Source organism: Actinia tenebrosa, unplaced genomic scaffold (assembly GCF_029948245.1).
Source record: "Actinia tenebrosa isolate PJP-AT-01 unplaced genomic scaffold, QUT_ActTen_1.0 PGA_scaffold15__27_contigs__length_11533743, whole genome shotgun sequence".
Taxonomy (NCBI): domain Eukaryota; kingdom Metazoa; phylum Cnidaria; class Anthozoa; order Actiniaria; family Actiniidae; genus Actinia; species Actinia tenebrosa.
The window spans coordinates 6,442,626-6,457,484 of record NW_028292575.1 but is presented as its reverse complement, the minus strand read 5'-3'; the positions used below and the strand labels follow the sequence as shown (position 1 = coordinate 6,457,484).

General features: G+C 38.1%; 4 protein-coding genes across 4 annotated transcripts; 2 read left to right on the top strand and 2 right to left on the bottom strand.

Moving 5' to 3' along the window:
• Positions 1–203: 203 nt before the first annotated feature.
• Positions 204–6,412, bottom strand: LOC116308377 (iron-sulfur cluster assembly 1 homolog, mitochondrial). The gene is made up of 4 exons (XM_031718783.2): positions 6,326–6,412; positions 1,823–1,876; positions 1,547–1,652; positions 204–1,257 (listed from the first exon to the last, which is right to left on the bottom strand). The coding sequence occupies exons 1-4, from the start codon at positions 6,410–6,412 to the stop codon at positions 1,109–1,111; spliced, it is 396 nt and encodes a 131-aa protein (XP_031574643.2). The 3' UTR covers positions 204–1,108.
• On the top strand, positions 2,951–4,571 carry LOC116308376 (uncharacterized). The gene has a single exon (XM_031718782.2). The coding sequence runs from the start codon at positions 3,085–3,087 to the stop codon at positions 4,195–4,197; it is 1,113 nt and encodes a 370-aa protein (XP_031574642.1). The 5' UTR covers positions 2,951–3,084; the 3' UTR covers positions 4,198–4,571.
• Positions 6,413–6,837: 425 nt separating the features above from the next.
• LOC116308385 (nucleoredoxin-like protein 2) lies at positions 6,838–7,523 on the top strand. Its single transcript, XM_031718792.2, has one exon. It carries the CDS (start codon positions 6,880–6,882, stop codon positions 7,372–7,374), a length of 495 nt encoding a protein of 164 aa, XP_031574652.1. The 5' UTR covers positions 6,838–6,879; the 3' UTR covers positions 7,375–7,523.
• Positions 7,524–7,582: 59 nt separating this feature from the next.
• Positions 7,583–14,835, bottom strand: LOC116308358 (uncharacterized). Its single transcript, XM_031718763.2, has 2 exons — positions 14,581–14,835; positions 7,583–13,798 (listed from the first exon to the last, which is right to left on the bottom strand). The coding sequence occupies exons 1-2, from the start codon at positions 14,666–14,668 to the stop codon at positions 10,521–10,523; spliced, it is 3,366 nt and encodes a 1,121-aa protein (XP_031574623.2). The 5' UTR covers positions 14,669–14,835; the 3' UTR covers positions 7,583–10,520.
• Positions 14,836–14,859: the final 24 nt, after the last annotated feature.

The following is a 14,859-nucleotide window of genomic DNA, read 5'->3' as shown; positions in this document are numbered from 1 at the left end:
AATCAGTATTGTACAGATAAAAGCAGGTATAGTATAAATTCAATTATTAAGAAACCTTTCAATTTGGGACAGTTTTTTGATCAGTTACCCCCCAAAAATGCAATGCATTATGGGGATGTGAAAGTCGAGAATAAAAGAAAAATTCTCAAGGAAATGTCATGTGATCTGAAATGAGCAATTTGCATACAAATTAAAAAAGTATATTGATTGAGAAAACAAGCTTGTTTCTTTAATGAAGGTGCTTTTTCACAGGGCAATGCCTTTCAACTCATTTATTGTGTACTAACTGAGACTTAATACTATGCATGTAATGTCTTGAAATATTTGCTACAGCAAAAAGTAGAGCTCAGTATTAGGACTGTATTTATTATAATCCTACAGCATATCTTCAAATAGCTTTCAGAGGTGTGATTTAGTACTTGGGGTATTATTTCTCTGTTCAACAGTTGTGCATGAGAAGACACATGAAAATGAGTACAAATCAAACACAAAAAATCATTCTTAAGAGAATGACACCATCTGAAAGTCTATTCCTTCCTCTTAATGTGCAAGATGCAGGCTCTCAGATAAATATATAACAGTGCTAAATGTTTTGACATTTCATTTCAATTCTCATAAGAAGTAAGATAGGATCTTCTTGAAAATCTGATGGACAAAAGCAACAACTCACAAAGGAAGTCTATATACATGTAATTTTCATACACAAAATATTAATTATTAATGAAGTCCGAGTATGATGCATCTGCATCCTTGTGGTAATTTGTTGTTTTGTGAGGAAACACCTCTAGTGACGACCTCAAGCTGTGAGACAACCAAAACAATTGTTGGTAATAAAATACACATGTTGATATTGTCTTGAAGTAAGAGATCGAACAACGAACCAATAATAGACCCTTTCAGCTTTGGTTGAATGTTTTCCCATTACAGACCACATGTCATTCTCTTGAGAATACAATTCTTTGAGTTGTATCCATATTCAAGTGTCTTCTCATGTACAACCATTAAACAAGGAAATTGTACTCTAGGAAATGATATGAGGTCTGCTGGGAAAACATAACGCTCAAGCTGAATGGGTGTATTGTATCGTTTTATCTTGCTATGTTGAAGGTCAAACATTGAAGCTTTCTCCACATCCACATGTTCCTTTGATGTTTGGATTATGAAATACAAATTCACTTGAAAGTTTGTTTTCAACAAAGTCCATTTCTGTTCCTAGTAATGATAACTGGGCTTTAGAATCAATCAACACTTTGACACCTGCAAAAAAGATTAAAGAATGAAATAAGAGAAATAGTAACCCAGTGGCTCTTGCAGCAAGGACACTCGAACCATGAATGTAAGCAGTAATGGACTACTGTTGCAGGCAAAACATCATTTCTCTATCACATCAGTCTTAAAAAAACCCCAAAACTCTCTGTTTAGGGAGGTGCGTCCACACCACCTGAATGCCCCCAGCCTACATGCCTGAACCATTACCACCATACTAGACTCCTGTGATGAGGAATACAATCTCTACCATTGATTACCAGCAGTCAGTTTCACTCACCATCTTGTGTTACAATTTCATCAAATTTGCCTTTTTCTTTGGCAAATTCCAAGGCATATGACAAACCATTGCACCCTCTTTGTCGTACTCCAACTCTAAGACCAACCTATGGACAAGCATATTGTTATAGCCAGAGGCTCTCTAACAACTTCATGCATGCAAAGGTTTAGCATCTGGGTCATGCTTATGTGCATAGAGTAGAATCCCAATAACTCAAACCCTCGGTAACTCAAAGCTCAAGCTAAGTCGAACCAAAACTGATTTTTCAGTACTTACTGCATCTGAATTTGTAGACATTAGCGACTTAATTTTCTGTACAGCTGATGGTGTCTGAGATCAAAAAGTAAAATTTAATATATAAGAAAGCAGTAATGACAGCTATTAAAACCCATTGGGAAGGGCAAGGGGGGTGGGGAAGGGCAAGGGGAGGAGTCTCAAGCTTCCATAGCTTGTGTAGCAGCCCTCTGGTTTTAGGTGAGGAGTAAAGCACCCACATGGATAAGTTCATGACATACCATGAAATACAATACAGTTTCGCTAGAGCAAATATAGTGAGAAGCAAATTCTCTCTGAAATCAATCAAAAACTCGGAAATTATATACCATCTAATCTTAGTTAAAGAATTAGGTATAGCGCAGCCAGGCATAAAAGGTATGAAACCTGCACAGTCTTGGAATGCATAAAGTTTGAGCTTCGGTCAAGAAATTCATAGAAGTTAAAAGTGGAATAGAAACACTTATTGTAATACTAAAAATAATAATTTGCATTCAATATCAATTATTTTTCCTTTTTGTCTATTTAAAAAATATACATTATATCAGAAGTAGTAGTTTTCAACCATATATCCATGAAAAACGTTAGAAGAAATTGCACAAATTTGCACAAATTAGTAGGGCTGCGTTTATAATGTTTGGCAGAGGGGGGAGGGGGGCAGGTGAAATTGAGGGGGGTCTGGAAAATTTTGTTAGGAAAAAGGGGGGATGAGCAAATTTTTATCAGAAAAATGGGGGGGGGGGGATGCACAATTGTTGGAAGAAGCTACAAGCCTTGCATCTGGGGGATCGCATGCCCTTTTGCATGACTTTAAGGGGGGTATTAAGAATTATTCTGGACATTTCAAATTTTCACCAGCACCCCCCCCCCCCCCCCCCCCCCTTCTGCCATACATTATGAACGCAGCCTAAGTTCAGTAAATCTCGGTAGATTTCGTAGACCTACAAAACTTTGCTATGGCATGCCACTTTATTTGGTATTTTTGTATTTTCTTTTTACTCGGCAAAAAAATACAAATCCAAGATCGAACGAGCTTGATTTTATTTTTTACGGATTTTGTCTGACTCACTTCAGAATCGCTTAAGTGATATATGCTAATGAGCTGTATCGCGTTTCCAGACGAATAATTCATCTTTCGACACTTATGAAACTCTAGTCGGGTTATCGTCTGTGCCAAAAACTCTAGACGTTTAAGCGAAGTTTACACGATCAAAATATTGTAAAACATAGCCTTCTGGAGCAAAACAACATATTTAATTTGTCATATGATTATGGCGACGTTTGAAGGAATTTCACAGGTTCATGTCGATGTTATAGATGGAAGACGAACGAATAAAGTCGTCAAGAAATGGAGCGAGCAACAGACGGACTTATTCGCTGCGGTACTCTCTCTTCGATCTTCTAAAGACGGAGAGCAATCGTCCTGGGCGGAAGAACTTGAAAACTTAGCGGTGAAAAAGTCTTCAAATGAAAAGCTCTTTCGAGAAATTCAAACAAGTCTGGAGGAAGAGTTAGTCAAGATAGATCAAAGTTTTCGAGACAATGACGAAGAAGCGACGTTCTCTGTGCCTCAACTTCGAGCTAAATATAAATGGTTGAAGCGAGAATGGAAAATTATTCAAAGCAAACTAAACTACGGGCTGCAGGCCGAAGAAATGAAAATCCCCGGCTGGTATAAACTTCTCGATCCTGTGTTTTCAGTCTACCAGAATGTAAATAAAGATGAGCCAAGACAGAGGCCTTCTATGGTGATTGAAAACGGCTCGCTACAAAATGGCGAGTCGCATGTAGACAAAGACTCGCACGCTGCGACAAAGAAACGAAACATCGTGTCAGCGTTGAATAGACCTGAAAGTTTTGAAACAGAACGAGTAGAAACGGCTCAACCTCGCATAAACAAACCGCCAAACGATATCCTAAGCAGCGAGATCCCAAGAGTCGATCCAATAGTAATAGTGAGGGTGCCAAATAATAATACGGCTACATCTAGGGATGGACAGACATTTCAACGACTTACTCGGGCGAGAAGCGAAGACTCGACCTCGGAAAGTCCACCACGAAAAGCTATGAGACTTGACGGCTCGAACGAAAGAATTAACGAAGTTGGACCGAGTTTATCCCCTGGTATCAACCCTATCAGTCGTGTATGCAAATCTGAGAGCGACCGTTACGTGGAGATTATCAAGCACTTGTTGGATGCTGAAGAGAGGAGGGAAAGGATGTTCGTGGGCTTTCAGAAGGAGCAGGCTGAGGCAAATCGACAACACGAAATCAAGATGGCACAATTTTTTGCTCAGTGTTTATCACAGCAACAGGTCTTATCCCAAGGAATCAACCAGATTCTGCATTCCCTTTCTAAAAATACCGATAAGAAATGACTGACCCCTAAGCCTCGATCGCAAGTTAAGAGAAGAGGTCTTAGAACGAACTTAGTTAGAAAAAGAGTTCTTTGAACGAGTTTTTTTTGAAAGTCACTGATAAGAGCTGTATACTCAGTGGCGGATCCAGGATTTTTTTAAACGGGGTCCAGAGTTTCCACTTCTTTGCTTTTACTATATGAGTGCTGACAAGACCTAGACTGCACATGCGTGCATTTAGACACAGTTAGTCCATGCAGTTGGTCGGGTCGATGGCTCGATCTGTGTGGAATACTGGAGGTTCGCAAATTACCAGTACGACGCCAAAAACAAGCTATAACAACAGGACACAACCCAAAACTTCTGTAATCTTTTTAATTAAAATGTACAGACGATATTGTTCTTGATATCCAAAAATTCAAACCTTACCAAAAAAAAAAAAAAAAAAAAAAAAACCGGTAAAAATAATAATAATTAAAAAAACGGGTGCAGGGGACCCCTTCGCACTACCCCTAGATCCGCCACTGATACCTTTTTTTGCTGCTTCATCAAGTACGAATCCGGCCGTCTAGTCTGTAGCGGTTCTAGGCAAGAAGTACGAGGAAAGTAAGATCGAAGCTTCCTCTTCTCCTCTCCAAGTCTCTTCCCTCTCCCACAATCGTGTCTTCTGCACTACTTCCCAGTTTTTTTAAATACCTCTTAAGCAGACATCATTAGGGTAGTGTCACACAACGCTTTACACCCAGTGAACATAATAATGCCAAACGAATATTTAAAAAATATTTCATTTTCTCACAATACTCTTTCGCTAGATTTGTATCAAGCAATAATATATTCACAGATGTGTACTAGAATGCTTTTTGCTTATTTTCAACCATTTTTGGGTGAAATTCCAACAGTTTCTCTTTTTGTCTTCCATCCATCATATTAATTGGGACCATAAAACGGATGTTTTATTATGCCAAAGAACGAATCAAATATTTAAAAAATATCTCATTTTATCACAATACTCTTTCGCTAGATTTGTATTAAGCAATAATAGATTCACAGATGTGTACTAGAATGCTTTTTGCTTATTGTCAACCATTTTTGGGTGAAATTCCAACATTTTCTCTTATTGTCTTCCATCCATCATATTAATTGGGACCATTAATATAAGCGAATTCTACTCGTATATAATTGCAGGACCAAGGACTGAGCCTATGAATACAGCAGTGACATGGTATATTTGCAGCACCAGGGGTGGATACAGGGGGGGTGGATTGGGTGGATTTCCACCCCCCCCCCCCTTTTTAAAGTAAAAGTGAATATTTTTAGGAAAACAGAAGAATATGATTGCATCTAATTACAAAACATGTCAAGAGTCAAAATTTAGCTGCATTCACAAGTATTCATTACACTGTGGGCATTGGAAATTATTTGGATACACATTACATTATACTAGGGGTTAGTCTCCTGTTGACAAGCATCTTATCTAGGGGATTAGTGATACTTGTGGGGATACGCCCCAACTCTTGGGGGGCAACTAGGTGACTCAAAATCTCTTAAATTATAAATAACAATGAAAAAGATGCCATCTTGGTTGATCAAACAAGATAAGCTTATTAGGAGTGCTTTATACAAGCATCTAACATGGCTATGACGTAACATGCTCCCCAAGAATATGTTCTCTTTACTGTACCAAAATTAAGCTGCAATAAAAACTAACAGAAATCTAACGATAATTAATATTTTACAGTATAATTCTAGAATTCAACAACACCCTTTAAAGGATTTGGTGGTATTAAAACCGTTCTCTGGTTTGAAAGTATCTGCGTATAATATACCTGTACTCGAACAGATGATAATTTTTTTATTTCATTGGAGATTTCCTTGATTTTAGTCACAAAGATTTAACATTATACTCTTAAATTTAAGACTACTTAAAAGGATCACCAAAGTTAATTGCAAAACGATAATTTTTTTGCAAAAAATACGGGTTATTATTACATATAAATAGCGAAAATACGTACCCAAAAATATTATTTTCATATAAACAACATCGAATGCGTTCATGTTCACTATCCAATATTCTTTCCACACCAATTTAAAATCATTCTGTATTAAGAATTCGAATAATATATAACTCTTCGATGAATTGTGCACTCACCAGTGTTAAAGCAGCCTTCCTTGCAGCAAATTTTCCTTGTCTACTGACAGCCTTCACTGTAGCTCCTATGACTGTCCTCGCCGCCATTTTGAATCCAGTAATTTGTTACGTAACAAGTGACATCATAAATATAATTCATCACAGGTAGCCCAAGCATTGGAACATTAAATGGAAATGATATAAATGGATGAAAGAATATTGAAATAATGGCCTTGGAAAAAATTTTAATATGTGAATGACTTTTAAATTTAGATCTAAATAGATTTTTCAAAAAAAATTCCTTCATATTGCAAAAATGGAAGGGTGGAGAGAGAGGCTAAACCTTGCTTTGATAAGCAATAGGCAACGGGAATAAACTCAATTTTAAAAAATCTTATCATAAAAAAAGACTTTTTGTGAAGATCCTATCTAGAAGTAGAGACAATATATAGAAAAAATTGAAGAATCTAAACATTCACGAAAGATAACATGGGTTCCCTGTAGATTTATGAAAGTGGCGCTTGGGCTTCCTGTGCAAAAATGGCGGATGTCTTACGGTTTGGACTTGGTGCAAGATGAACGTCTTTTCTGGAAGACAGCTCTGCAAAAGGAGTGGGGTTATAGTATACCCAGAGGAAGTGGTCCAGAGCAAAGTCGTAGCTCTATATTTTTCTGCCAGCTGGTGTCCCCCCTGTCAGGAATTCACTCCAATTCTAAAAGATTTCTACGAAGAGTTACAAGCGAATGATATGCCTTTTGAAGTCATTTTCATATCTTCTGATAAATCAGCTGAGGATATGGACAGGTATATGAAGGAGAGTCATGGCGACTGGCTGGCCTTATCTTTTGGGAACGAGATGATAAAGGAGTTAAAAACAAGATATCATATCACTTTGATTCCAAAACTAGTTGTCATTGATGATGATGGTGAAGTTGTTACTTTGATGGGACGCAGGGAAGTGACTGAAAATGGACCCAAGTGTTTCAAACAATGGGCTCATGCAGTTGGAGTTGCAAGAGGGGAAATAGCTACTACTGTGACGAGAGGAACAGTCAGTGAAGGCGACTGAATATTCAACATTTGCATGAGTGAGAGATGGATAAAAAAAATTGGGAAACGTCTTGAAAAATTAAGAACAACAAAAATACCACCGTGTTCCTGCTACTTAAGACAGGGAGTCCTTGAAGCGAATTGGAAAGATTTTCAGCTCACCCCCCCCCCCCCCCCCGGGGTAAATAATGAACTGCTATTTAGCTAATGCTACATTGAAAAAAAAATTAAAAAACACCTTAGGCTTTACTTTCATATCAAGTCTGCGCCATATCTTCTTTGTCACTCAGTTTTGCATGACTGAGAAATAACTGGGGAAAAATGTTTGACCAAGGCATAAAATTGAATCAAGGTAAAAAGATTCTTTTAAAACAAGATTTTTAATGATCTTATCACTAATTTCTAATAAATAATAAAAGAAATTTTTAGTGATAGAGCCAGCCCGTACCGCTCGGAACGCCTTACATGATTGGATTAAAAAACAATAGATTGGTCATCCAAACAATAGCACTAAATCTAACCTTACAAAAGCGGTACTGTACTTAGGGAGCAATAAAAATCCAGCTTTCGAGCGGTACTGGATTACTCTAGTGATGCAAAGTTTTACATAAAAATGATCAGAAGATTCTGAACATGTAGTAGATAAAATATGAGCGAGAGATTTGTATGGGTATTTACAAAGGCGAGCCTTTGTAAATCCCATACAGATCCTCTGCGAATATTTAATCGTGCTTGTGAAATGAATTAAAAAGTTATGCATACTAATTAGCTGAGTACGAAGTCTTCATCAAAAGCTATGCATACTAATTAGCTGAGTACGAAGTCTTCATCAAAAGTTATGCATACTAATTAGCTGAGTACGAAGTCTTCATCAAAAGTTATGCATACTAATTAGCTGAGTACGAAGTCTTCATCAAAGGTTATGCATACTAATTAGCTGAGTACGAAATCTTCATCAAAAGTTATGCATACTAATTAGCTGAGTACGAAGACTTTATCAAAAGTTATGCATACTAATTAACTGAGTACGAAGTCTTCATCAAAAGCTATGCATACTAATTAGCTGAGTACGAAGTCTTTATCAAAAGCTATGCATACTAATTAGCTGAGTACGAAGTCTTCATCAAAAAATATGCATACTAATTAGCTGAGTACGAAGTCTTCATCAAAAGTTATGCATACTAATTAGCTGAGTACGAAGTCTATCAAAAGTTATGCATACTAATTAGCTGAGTACGAAGTCTTTATCAAACGTTATGCATACTAATTAGCTGAGTACGAAGTCTTTATCAAAAGTTATGCATGCTAAGTAGCTGAGTACGAAGTCTTTATCAAAAGTTATGCATACTAATTAGCTGAGTACGAAGTCTTTATCAAAAGTTATGCATACTAAGTAGCTGAGTACGAAGTCTTTATCAAAAGTTATGCATACTAATTAGCTGAGTACGAAGTCTTTATCAAAAGTTATGCATACTAATTAGCTGAGTACGAAGTCTTTATCAAAAGTTATGCATGCTAAGTAGCTGAGTACGAAGTCTTTATCAAAAGTTATGCATACTAATTAGCTGAGTACGAAGTCTTTATCAAAAGTTATGCATACTAAGTAGCTGAGTACGAAGTCTTTATCAAAAGTTATGCATACTAATTAGCTGAGTACGAAGTCTATCAAAAGTTATGCATACTAATTAGCTGAGTACGAAGTCTTTATCAAAAGTTATGCATACTAAGTAGCTGAGTACGAAGTCTTTATCAAACGTTATGCATACTAATTAGCTGAGTACGAAGTCTTTATCGAAAGTTAATTTACTAATTAATAATTCATCAACCCCAGCCTTTCCCTGCTGTCTTTTCAAACCCTCCCCGTGCTTTTAGATACTTGAGTTTTATTGGCGTTTACAGTGTTATGCATGTGATCTGAATACTGAGATGGGATAGGTTCGTATCCTCATGAATTATTCATGAATTTTACAATTGATTTATTATGATTAATATAGCGCCCTTTCTATATGGATATAATCAAAGGCGCTTTACATTGAAATGTGAATGACAGATTGCTTTTTATGCAATTTACAAGCATGAGAGATGGTTAGTATGAGGTGTAGGCACTGAGGGTGGTCACTGCCGGGGTTTCTTTACGTCCTCAGTGGTTCTTTTACGTCCCTCCTATTTTAGTTAATAATGATGAGTGTGGAGAGACGGGACCGCCATTTAAAGTGGTCATCCGAGCCACTTGAAAGTCTAACCATTTGAAGATGTAATTACAAAGGCAGCACTTTCTCAGTTATTTTAAGATCCTGAGTGTTGGTCCGGCAGGGACTCGAACCACGACCTCCCGCAAGAAAGTCCGTTGTTTAACCAACTGAGCTAACCGGTTGGCGGTTTAATTGTAGTTTTTAGTATCCCTACTTTCCTAGTCTACAAATCTTTTAGTCTGTACATTGGATTATTAAAGATATGCTGATATGGGCCTGCCCGTCAGTAAGAGACGCGATAGAATACCCCCATTTCGAGTTCGCCTTTGCACCAGTCAGCCTCGATTGTGTACAAACACGTTCTTTTCTTTCACTGAGGTCCATTGTATAGTAAGGAATGTACGTACTACGGAACAATACGTTTTGATTAAGATTCCACGTGTTTTTAATGAATCGTCATTATCCTTTATGCCTCTGTGGCACGTAGGGCTTAACATATGGTTATCTTTTGTGTTAGTTTCCGTAGCAATAAGTACTCTATGTGATGGGGTTGCTGGCCCCATGCACATTGCCAGAGCCTTGTTAGCCGGCTTTACCCATTACCACCTCCCACGACGAGGACGTAGGGATGGACTTTAGGATGAATAGCTAAATATTGTGACGCAAAACCGAGACTAAGGCTGAGCAAAAAGAACTCGAAACTGGGGTATCCTCAATGCGAGAAGCATGGTGTATCTTGTTCTGTATACGAAATCTGCTCACTACAGCCCCAATCTGTTTTTTTTAACTAAATGTTATCAAAATTCTAGCCCCAGTGGACTCGGGAGGTTTTTAAAAATATTATTCTGCTTTCAAAGATGATATTTTCCATTATATTTTTCAGCCAGTGTATCAAATGCTATGTATCATTCCAAAGCTGTCTTCAAATTCCAATTTACCCCTTTGTTAAGATGAGACGTTTATGCGTTTTTTTCTAAATGGAACTATACTGATGTTGTGGGTCGCCACTTCGATTTGACTGCAGCAGCGGCGAACGTTCATCGTTGGGCGGGATGCCCGCGGGACATACCTGAGGTTGTGGGTCGCCACTTCCATTTGAACTTTCATCGTTGCTCGTGGAATATACCTTAATCAAAACCCAGGCCACCATAAATGCTATTAGGACGAAAGCATTTACAACTAAAACGATCAAGATCATACCGTAACTCATTTCAGAGTCATAGGATGCAAATCTCAATAATATCACGGACTGTTGGAGGGTAATCAGAGACAATACCTCCAAAACATTTTCAAAATTGTAATTCTTGTCTTTGGCTTCTGCATACGGCTCGACTATTATCTGGTAAATCACGGCTATCATCAGAACCAAGGCTATGGTAAAGGTTTGAATTGAAGTTGTGTTTGGAATAAAAGTTAATAAAAACGCGATCAAAAACTTCCTGTACAACTTCAAGACCTCGAAGTACTCCCGGACTTCGTCTTTGTAAGGAAGGTAGATGGAGCCCAACCAGGAATCATAGTATTTCTTCTTTTCCAGTGGTGACTTTTTCCACCTGCGTAAAAGTTTCAACAAAGCAAGAGGCTCAAATACGCCGTAAATGATAATAGCCATACACCCAAGGACTTGGAGAGTTTCGTAGGTACTATCACTGGTGTCACATCTTATCCACTGTGTATATCGCATGAAGGAGCCAGCCGTGTCTTGGTCATATTCACAAGGTGAAATAACTGCTAGTGTGTGCTTCATGACTGGGAAATATGTTAAAATCAAGCAAGTTATGCTAACTTTCAGGCACTGGAACCTTATTTGCTCAAGAGCCGGTGGTTGCTGCTCTGTCTGTTCCCCACTTCTACAAAGAATCGTCGTAAACAGCGCCCACCTAATGCCGTAGTAAATCCAAATTAATGACAAACATCCCAAGGGGAAAAGAAAGACAACCAAGTATTTCCCTAACGGAGTAAACAACATATGGATACTGCAAGAGATTCCAAGGAAGTTGAGGTTGAAGATACTACTCATGTAATGTTGAATACTGTAAACGAACGGAGGAAAGGGAGTTTCTGTTTCAGAGATTATGGCGTCGAGAACTTGAAAGTGAAAAACAAACATAGTCACAGTGGCTCTTGTATTCTTCATTATTCCAACAACGTAGAACACCACCACCAAAATACTAACTTCAAAAATCCAGCCGGAAATCACCTCGAAGGCCCGCAATGTGAGTAAGATGCTGAACTCTGTTACTGCGATCGAGATTTTGACTTTGATGTGTTCAGGGAAGAACTTAGTTAGGCCCCACAATGCCAAAAGAAAAATGATGTAAAAGGGGACCAAAACGAAGCACGATAGGGAAGGTGTGAAGCATTCTGTACACATGTACCCATTTTTGAAGTAGTTTTTTGCACACTTTGAACAAACTCTGCCTGTATTTCCAGCATGACATATACACGACGTATCGCAAACTGTGCGCTGGTCAGGAGTGCTTGTGTTTACCCAGCATTTACATTCTCCTTTCGGGTTGCAAGCCAAGTGTTCTCCAGCAATATCCAATCTTCCAGGACAGCGAATCAAATGCAAGACGTTATCCGGTGACGGACTTGGCCAATGCCCTTTATGAATGTCCAAAGAAATCCTGGGATCTGTGGATTGTAAGGCTTTACTTGAGCAACTACCACCTGAAATACATTTTTCGCAATGACCAAGATACCCAAAAAAGCCATCTTCACAAACGCAGAACTTTTTGTAGTAGTAGCCTGGATCAAGGAGTATTCTGCCGTCGTTTGACAGCAGCTTCACCAAAGGACAGTTATAATTGTCTCTCTTTATCCGGGAATTTGGATCAATGCGCATGATTTTCTGAATAATTCCGTTGGTCTGATTGATACTTCCAACTGGGGCTGTCATTAAGGGGTTGCCACTTATGTCGAAGACTCTTAACGATTGAAGAAGGACAACGTCGTTTGGTATAGCCCCTTTAAGCTTCGGATTCTCCGAGAAGTCGGCATACGATAGAAACATCAAATCATCTATAACTGCTGGAATTCTACCAGAAATTCTGTTATGCTTTAAATTTAGTTCAATAAGATTGGAAAAGGTCCAAATCATAGGCGAAATGGTCCCTGTAAAATTGCAATAGCTTATGTCTAAAACTCGCAAAGGACTAGGATTTTGTTCGAGATCCGGCTTTGGCACGAGTTTAGAAACGAGATCCTCAAAAAGCATAGTTATGCTTGGGTTGTTTCGCAGCACAAAAATTTCAAGCTTCGTAGAATCGTGAAAATTTAGCTCTAACTCCATTCCTTGCAGTTGTGGGTTATAAGATAAATCCAGAATCCGGAGTGAAGGCAACTCACCAAGCTCCTTTGGGATTTTCCCATGAAGACCATTTCCACGCAAAATCAGCTTTGTTAAATTTTTCATTTTGTTTACACTGGGAGGAATAAAACTATGGATTGAGTTATTTCCCAATTGGCATTCTTTCATTTGAGGAAAGTATGACCCAAAGTTGTCAGGGAATTCCCCGTATATTCCGGCATGTGTCAAATGCATATATATCAGTGACTTCATTCCAAAGAAGTCATTGATGTTTCCGGAGAGCGACGGCATGAATTCCAGATCTAAAAACCAAACTTTTGTAAGTTTTCCCATTGTCTGAGGTATGGGGCCACTAAGGCCATTCTCACCAATACTAAGCACTCTTAATTCTTTCAAGTCGGTGATACTCTGAGGAATGCTGCCGTAAATTTTTGTTTTCGATATTTGACAGCAGAGTTGTATTTCAACAAGAGATTTTAAACTTGAAAACAGGTCATTTGGTAAGTTACCAGACAACGAGCAAAACGCTAAATCTATTCGAAATAGCTTTGACATGTTTTGAAAAACAAAGTCTTTCAATTCTCCTTCCAAACTAGGGTTATCCGGCAAGCAAAGTGACATCAGGTTTCGAAGTTTCCACAGAAAGTTTGGTACGCGACCATGCAAGTTATTTTTGTTGAGGCATAGCCCAATGACGTAACCTGATTTCTTGTCACACGTGACTCCAGCCCAATGGCAATGGTCAATTTCTGTACCGTTGTCATAAGGAGTCCATCCGGGTCTTTGTATTGTCCAATTGTAACCCGAGGTCTCATTATAAAACCTCTTAAGGACTTGCTTTTCTTCATCCCGAGTAAATGATTTGTCGATTGTGAATGGAGGAATGGGAACGCCATAGGAACAATTGAGTTGAAGAGGAGTTGACTTTGACGAGAAATCTAAATAACACAAGAAACTCAATAAATTATCCGGAAGCTGAGCAACAGTAAAAAGTTGAACTTTTGACGGAAGCTAGCTCCTTGTTGACTAATCGAAGGGTCATGAATTTCTTACTGAGCCTTGAAGGGCTAGAACCATGTTTTGCCCGTAGCAGGGAAGGTTAAAACTATTTTTAAAAAGTTTACTAATAAGCTTCCAATAAAAAAGACTTTCCCTTAGAAGAATAATGATAGACTGCAATCTTGACTGCTAATAACTGAATCCAAACGAACAACACAAACAACAAACAAACAAACAAACAAACAAACAAACAAACATACAAACAAACGAACAAACAAACGAACGAGCGAACAAACAAACAAACAAACAAACAAACAAACAAACAAACGAACCTGAACAGACAAACAAACAAACAGTTCCATTCAATAATGTTTGAATGCCGTAGATACGGTTCATGACAGTTACAGCTGCTTGGGCTATCTGTGGATGACGACTACATTTCCGCCTTTTTCCTCACTGATCTATATAAATGACAATTATTGCCCGACAATTGATGCTAAATAACGGAATTGCTCATTGATGTTGTTGAGCAGTTCATCGAAAATACAATTTTTAACCACTGTCATATTCTATGAGAACCAAGCAATTTTTATTGCCCTTCAACTTTATAAACCAAACCGGTATCAAAACAAATGCTTCATTCAACGCCCAAGCCCGGAAGTGTACTCGGTGAATATTTCGTTTCGTTTTCATCAGTGCAATGCATACGGTAAATACTCACCTCTTAGAAGTCTATAACTATAATACCCCACAACGTTGTCAATCTCAGAAAGAAGTATTCCGAACCAAAACGCTCTAACAAGAAGCATATTTATTCGTTTGACTTTTTATCAACGATAGAACCATAGGCCTTTTCTCGGAAACACTGCAGTTCTGAGAAATTTATCATCTGGCAGAGGAAAACTGGGCCGTGTTACATTGTTAATAATAACAAAACAAAACAAAAAAAACCAACTTTTTAGCCAAATGATTTTAACAGATATAATATGAACATGATCTA